This window comes from Acipenser ruthenus, chromosome 20, assembly GCF_902713425.1.
Source record: "Acipenser ruthenus chromosome 20, fAciRut3.2 maternal haplotype, whole genome shotgun sequence".
Lineage (NCBI taxonomy): Eukaryota > Metazoa > Chordata > Actinopteri > Acipenseriformes > Acipenseridae > Acipenser > Acipenser ruthenus.
The window spans coordinates 6172299-6179861 of NC_081208.1; the positions used below are offsets into that span (position 1 = coordinate 6172299).

General features: G+C 43.3%; 1 protein-coding gene across 5 annotated transcripts in view; it reads right to left on the reverse strand.

Moving 5' to 3' along the window:
- The window catches only part of LOC117425356 (intermembrane lipid transfer protein VPS13D-like), a 59823-nt gene extending 52474 nt beyond the window's left edge, over positions 1-7349 (reverse strand). For all 5 annotated transcript variants that reach the window (XR_009307859.1, XR_009307858.1, XM_058993321.1 and 2 more), the window contains exons 1-12: positions 7234-7349; positions 6806-6883; positions 5811-6001; positions 5647-5727; positions 4791-4907; positions 4441-4545; positions 3191-3361; positions 2674-2774; positions 2221-2389; positions 1683-1784; positions 1320-1542; positions 376-555 (exon numbers count right to left, since the gene is read on the reverse strand). Coding sequence is in view for 3 of the 5 variants with exons in the window: in XM_058993321.1 (XP_058849304.1) it covers positions 376-555; positions 1320-1542; positions 1683-1784; positions 2221-2389; positions 2674-2774; positions 3191-3361; positions 4441-4545; positions 4791-4907; positions 5647-5727; positions 5811-6001; positions 6806-6883; positions 7234-7330 (1615 nt within the window). In the remaining 2 variants the exon portion in view is untranslated. The remainder of the gene's footprint in view (positions 1-375; positions 556-1319; positions 1543-1682; positions 1785-2220; positions 2390-2673; positions 2775-3190; positions 3362-4440; positions 4546-4790; positions 4908-5646; positions 5728-5810; positions 6002-6805; positions 6884-7233) is intronic.
- Positions 7350-7563: the final 214 nt, after the last annotated feature.

Genomic DNA, 7563 nt, shown 5'->3' on the forward strand with positions numbered 1-7563 from the left:
TTTGATTATTGAATTGACAATAGATTAATTTGCCCAATCTATAAAAGTCTAGAAAAACAGTTTAGGTTTGCCAATATTTGCTAATATAATTTGTTTTATTGCATCCAAGTCAAGTGAAACTTGCACTTAGTTATTTATTTTACTTATTTTCAATACTGGCCGAATGCTTTTTTAATTAATATTATTTTAGGAAATCAAATTAGGCAATTCACTATATTAGGAACTTTTTATTACTCAATTAAACCATGTAGAATTGATATGAAAACTGTCAGAATAATTGTTGGCGCCACAAAATACCTGAAGTCTCTTGAAGTTCTGAATAGGTCAGATGCTCACATAGTTCCAGTGATGCAACATTTCTATGGAGGGAGGTACCTGAGAACTCGAGCTGTATGATGCCGGTCTCCCGCGGCAACGCGCTCTTCCTGTCCTGGTGCAGGAGTGTGACCGCACCCTTCTCAAGCAGGAAGTCGAGCCGAGCGAAGACGCGGTCACGCCGGGTGAAGCTGTTCAGAGTCTGAGAGTCCTCCAGGGGGTCAAAGAGGTCATCCGCCCCTGCCCAAGAGACAGAAACAATAAGAACCACCATCACAGCCTGTGGTTTGTATAGCGCTGCTCTACCCTCACACAGCATCAATGCATTTTACACTGCAAACAGGGAGCCAGTTACATACAACCATCCGTATAAAGTTGTGATCGCTAAAAAAAGGGCCAAGGATCATCTCATTATGGAAGGGTCATTCCTGCTCAAGGTTGCTTGACCCCTTACGTCAATGTATAATGTTTTTGCTGGAAAGCCCTTGAAACACGGTCATTTTTACTACTACCATATGTGGTTTATGTATCAATAAACTGCGAATGGAAGAAATAGCTCCCCAGAATACGGTCCACATGAGTGGGGATTACACCGATTGTGGAAAGTTAATCAAGACACAACTGGGACTAATATGCCCACTCATAATATAAATGAGGGAGCCAAGTTAGTCTCATCTGTGTTGCAGGCTATGATAGCATGATAGTTTAAGCATTTAAACAAAAGGTTTAAAGGTTTTATACATTGTGTGGATTTTTATTAAATCTTCTATCAAGTACATGTATTGAAGCAACTAATGATCATGTAAACAATTAAGAATACCGACTTCTCAGAAGTCTACATGAAAAAAATAATTGTTAAATCTGCTTTGGGGCATACATTTCTTTCTTTTAACACCTTTGTAAGATAATCCACAAGACAGTCATCTACCTGAAAACAAGTGCTTTGCCTGATTTAATTGATTAAGCAACAATTTCCAGCTTTACAAAAGAGAGCAAATCCTTACCCAGCAGATCTTCAGGGTTCCAGGACTCTGCCCCAGGGATCATGCCCTCCGTTGGCATACTGCCACCCTCCCCGGTTTGCTGCGAGTTCTCAGAGTCTCCGTACCAGCCGCCCCATCCCGGGAACCAGGACTGCAGGTACTGGATCATCCCTGTGCTGCCACTCTTCGGGAGCGAGCCAGAGGGCGAGGCGCAGGCTGGCTCCGACATGGGCTCCCTCAGGCTCTGTAACACACAGAAAAAAGGTTGCGTCACAAACACTGCTTATATGTATACCTCTGTTGTATTTGCACATTCTTTATTTAAGAACACTGATGAAGAAATTAGCCCAAACGCTTGTCTTTTTGGATTTGTGTGCTGCTCACCTCTGCCAGCTCCTCCTGCTTGTTTAATCGCTCGTGGACAATCTCTCGCAGGCTCTTCAACTCCTCCAGACTCTGCTCATCCTCCACACGCTCCATCTCCTCCTGAACAGCAAGGCGGCAGCAGGGTAACTTGACAGTTTGTTTTTTAAGTTATAAGGCACTAGCTAAAAAACGGTTGCTTGCACGACTTAGGGGTTGAATTGATCAACCTATACCCCGCCGGCAAAGCCAAAGCTTTTTACAGCACAAGAGAATCCAATTCAACCGGCCACTTATTTAGGGTAATCCCTGGATAACAAATGTAGGTGGTTGATGCAATCCACTGTGATTTCCAGAAGAGTATAATGCTGTAAAAGAATCCAGCTGTGGGTTATCATGACAGGGTATAGGTTGATCAAAACCCCCTAGCTGTGGGGTACTGCATGTTGTTAGGACTATGTCTACTTTCAGCTTAAATACTGCATGATCATGTGACTAACACCTACTTTGATAATACCCCATGTGATAGGTCACCCTCCCCATGTGCCTGACGTCTCACCTCTTCCTCCAGGCTCAGTATCCCCCCCTTCAGTCTCTGGAAATACAGGTTGGTGTAGAGTAAGGCATCGCGTGCCCGCTGCAGGGCAAATGTCCAGTTCCTGCGGTGCTGTTGCTCCTGAATCTCCCACAGGTTGGCGTTTATGGCAAACATCCACCACTCCCGGCAGCTGCAAGGAGGCAGGCAGTCATTGATGGGTTACAGAACAGGAGTCAGACCTATTTTACTGTGCAGCCTATTTTACAATAACTTACGAGACAACAAAAGAAGACGATGAAAAAAAGAAACTGACTATACAGCTGTAGTATTGCTATTTTCATAACATTTGTTTATCCAGACCAGTTTTATTGATCTGGATTGGGACATTGGTTTAACATCTCATTACAAAGGTGATGCCTAATGCCTATGCCAGATGAAGTATACACACTGTTAACACAGAAGAAATGGCCTCACTTTTTGGTCACTGGGACCTTTGGCCTCCACTTCCTGAAGAGCAGTTCCCTCTCTCTCCGATCCAACTCCTTCAAGAATGCCATGATCTGCTGGTACTGCACCTGGGGATAGGGGAACAGACATCAGCCACAGACTCAAACCCCAGCGTATTCTTTGTTATCTATACCAGTTATGACTGTATTTATTACAAGCGGTGTAATAAATACACTATAAGCATAATACAATACAGAACGTGACATGAAGGTCACAATACTATATGTATCAAAACAGTTTTGTATGATTTGTAACGTCATCAAGTGATTTTTTTGGTTAACAGACAAAACTTCAATGATACGTATGCATACAAAATATAAATCCCATTTATCTCCCATTTGGTATCTTACAAGTAGCTATGCTTTTGGTCATGTATGATGATATACCCCTCTATTGCGATAGGATGTGTCATGTGAATAAAGTACCCCATCTCTTACAGTGAATACAGTGTATTGAAGGGGCATGGTCTCATTCACTCACTGACCTGGGACAGTTTGAGGGAGATGGACTCCAGCTGGACCTGCCCCTCAATGCGAGGGCTGCTCCGGGAGCGCAGGGGCTCTTTGGAGATGTGCCGACGCAGCAGGGCTGAGGCACACACCGGCTCCAGGATGTACTGGTGCTCCCGGCTTTGCATGCAGAGGGCCATCGCCTCCTGGGAACAAAAGAGAGGGAGAGAGAAACTGCTGCTGAGTCTTGTAGCTCCAATCTCATCGACATTCTCCTACTCCTTCATTTCTACTGCATTTGATTTCCATGCTTTCTAAGGAAAACCATCATAGGAAACTCTTCATCACGTTTTATAAATGACTGCATCATGTATTTGTGTATAAGACTATGTGAAACGGCATGTAACTGTATATGGAAAAGACTGTTAAGAAATACTGAATATGAAATAAATTGGCCTACATTGGACACTTACTATTAAGTAAACACTAAGGTAACACATATTTGGCCTGCATATTTCTGGGTTAAACTCTAAACTATGAATACCTCTAATACAGAAGCACCTGTCAAATGAGCAACTACTACCGGCATGTAAGTCTGCAAGATCCACTCCTGCCTATCAGAACTAAAACTGACTTGCATCTTTTATGGGTCAAGGATTCATTTTGCATAACAATCAATCAATTCATGTGAGGGGCAGCCCTTATCGCAGAAAGATGTGTGCTACCACCTGTATGCCTGTAACACAGTGCTCTATTTGAAAGTACAGTGAATAGATCAGATTTGCTTGTCTCATGAATCTGGAGTGATTCCAGTCAGTTATCATGGGAGTTAATGAGAATAAACTCATGATCGCGTCACAAGGCACATTGTCACGCTTTGCTTAACTGAAACACGAGGTTATGGTAATCTGACATTCAGAACATACAAACGGTGTCCTGTTGAAGTGATGGACTGGATTAAGACAGATAGGCTGCTCTGTTAATTAATCCATGAGGAATTCCATGTCAATGCTCTTAATATGGAAATAACATAAAGCTGGATGGAGGACCAAACTACAAAATCAAAACTACTGCAGAGGTTTATGAGAATGTCACAGGAGTAAGGAGTTACATCAAATGGTATCCTTGCTCTTCCTTATTCAATTTGATGCATTCTTTCCTGTCAGTAACCAACCACATGCATCCGCTAATAACAGACATGCTTCACAGCCAATGACATGCTTGGACTCAAATGAAAGTAAGGTATGTAAACGGAACCTGTCTGGGAGTAAAGGCAGCACCCCACCTGGATCTCTGCAGGGGGAAGGTCCCCCAGCATACTGCATTCCACATCCCAGTACACACTGAACTCCTCGATCTCCAACTGCTTCTGACGCTGCAGCTTCTGCGCCTAGAACAGGACAGAGGGGAGACTTAAAGCAAGCGGGAGAGATGGTCTGACAGACCTATGAAAAGTAGGTCATTCAAAGGTGTCTTTATATAAGTAACCACCAGCACCACCTAATGCACTGCTACTGTATATATTGCTAGCAACTCAAAAGGAACCTTGATCTAGCCTATTTTATATATGTCTACAACAGACTAGAGCTGAAAAGCCACTTCTGATGTTACATATAGAACTTGCTCTGTGCTCACCGGCTCTTTGGTGGCGTTCTGTGCCGACACACGCTTGATGCACACCCCAAACGCAAACGGCTTCTCAGGGTTAGAGATGTTATCTTCGAAGCGCAGGTGCAGATCCTGAATCTTCAACTGTGAAGAAAATAAGAAAGGGAGACAGTTACAGGCCTACCTGGGAGGTAAAAGGTGCTGGACTGCAGTGTTGTCCTGGTTAGTGGTCATTGTATTAGCTACATTTCTCTCCCATTTCTCTTCATTTTAATACGTTCAAATTCTTTGAAATGTTAGTCAAGTTTTAAATGGTTAGAATCGTGCCTCAATGGCTACTCATTGTCAATAACATGCATGTCAAATATATGTTAGCCTTTTTGTTTATATAGTAGTGGCACGTGTACAATGCATGGATATTTGTTGATATTCAATATCTGTACAGACGTGTTGTTCACATGTTGTGTTATACACATGGTTTGGTTCTTTGGTCTGAATAATTAAAACAATGTGGCAGCGAAATAGTACATTTGTACTACACACTAATGGAGACAAAGAATATAGCTATATACCAAATATAAAGAAAGTATCTCAGCGTGTGCTATATCTATCAAGCAAGACCGCAATATGGTCACCATACTAGATCAGAGATGAAGCAATACATGGAGCAAGCAGGGTTTATTATAGCCACAGAGGCAATGGCAGTGTAGCTGTGTCAGCTTATTGCCATAGTGAGTCAATTTTCCTTTTAAAACTTCCAATATAGTCAAACACGACTGAGGATCACAGAATATTGTTATGTACTGAATAAGGAGCCAAGATTTAAGCTTTGGGCCTTTATCATCCAGAAAACCACAGGACCTCAGTTTGGTTAGTCACTCACCTCAATGTTCTCCACAATCCTCGTCACCATGGAGGCGGTGACAGAGTACCAGTAGGACTCTCCCTTCTGCTGGCACTCGCTCTGAAAAAACACAGCAAGGAAAATGACAAACCCTCAGAATTCAGACAGACCCCATCTCCCTCTCCCTCTCCCTCGCCACTCACCTTCCACTTATCCTCGAGTGCTCTGAGCAGCTCCCTCTTCCTCTCTCTCTCGCCCTCCTTTTCTGCCTCCTCATCGAACTCCTGCAGACGGGCTGGTCCTCCAATCAGGTGCAGCTGGGAGATGGAGATGACCCAGGGGTCACTTTGGGGCCGATAGAAGGGGATCTGAAGGGTGATCTTCCCAATGAACCCTGCAGGACACCACAGACCAAAACAGACTGAACCTGCATATGCGGCCTATTTGGATAGCAGCTGTCCATCCTTTCGTGGGTGTCAGCCAGGAGCAGTTAAAGCTGGCCCAGTTGTGTCAATTTATATCTGCCCTCAATAACCCTAGGTAGGACCTTCAGAAGTTATGACATTAAAAGTGGTTACAAATAATTCACTAAATGGTTTCTGTTATGACCTTCCAGTCACTATGTAAGTCTCACAATTTGAAAATAAACACGCTATAGGAAACATGTATTTTACTTTCAGGCACTACTGCACTTCCTAGGTCATTTTACCCAGAGAGGGATCTTTCACGCACTTCTTCACCACCTTCTTTCCTGTCATTAGCCAAGTTGCTTCCTCTAAAGACTGGCATGTTTTGACCCCACTGCTGAGGTGCAATTACCTGGGGCATTTTTACTACCTCAAAGTAAGACAAGCAAGCAAGAAGACTGCATGAGCATTGAGTATGTTTTTGCTTTTTAACATTTGAAGTGCATTGCTATAAATAATCCTACATTACCACATTGTGAGTGACCTGGTGAGGTTTTTCTATCCCGGAATGAAAGTGAAGGTGAATTCTATTTTTAAGAATAGCAATGCAATTTACTGTAACAATTTCTTAACAGCATTACTAGAACACAATCAATCCTTGACATCAGGCTTGCCTTATAGATTAAAGGGAAGAAAGGCAAAACAATGGTTGCTTAGGGCTTTAATGGGCTAGCAAGCAATGCCACTGAACTAGGATTTTTTCTGTGGTACAGTAAGGTAGCTGGACCCACCTGCTTTGACTTCAAAGGGCAGGTCAAACTCCCGAAGGGCATCCTGGCGCAAGGGCAGGTTCTCCAGCTCCACCGCACCTTAAGACAGAAAGATCAATATTATACACTGCGGCTCATAACCGGCCTACTAACAAGTACATCATTAACCAACATATCCCAATACACATCTATTAGTGGGTTTCCATAGAACAAACTAGCATCTAACAACTAGCACTGGAGCTCACGCACATAACAAGTGCAATCAGTATCTACAAATCACAAAATGACTTGCATTTACAGTATGTACAGCACAGCATTTAGGGCCCAGAAAGCAACAGCAGCTTTTAATTCTAGTCTACTGCATCAGACTGATAAGAGTTACTAGTGGTAAGCACTTCTTTAACAAAGCAAGTAAACAAATAAATACATGACTGTTGGTGGATCAGTACCTTTGAGCAGTGCGATGGAGAGCTGATCGGTGTTGAGGTTGCTAACATACTTGCCCAGGTAGGTGTTGAGCACCCAGGCAGCCAGACCCTCCAACATAGTGAGGGCGGGGGGGGGGGGGGGGTCAGTGGGGATGGGGGGGGGGGGGGGTTAAGAGAAGATGGGTGGGTGGTCTCTAGGACTCAGGGGCCTCTCTCTGCCTCACTTTCAGGAATCTGGGGGGAGAAAGAGAAACAGAGTAGAAATAGGGATCACATCAAAACATCAGCCAGTTTTGCATTTAAATATAGAACCCATGATTATTTCATACTAATATGATTCTTGGGTGATTG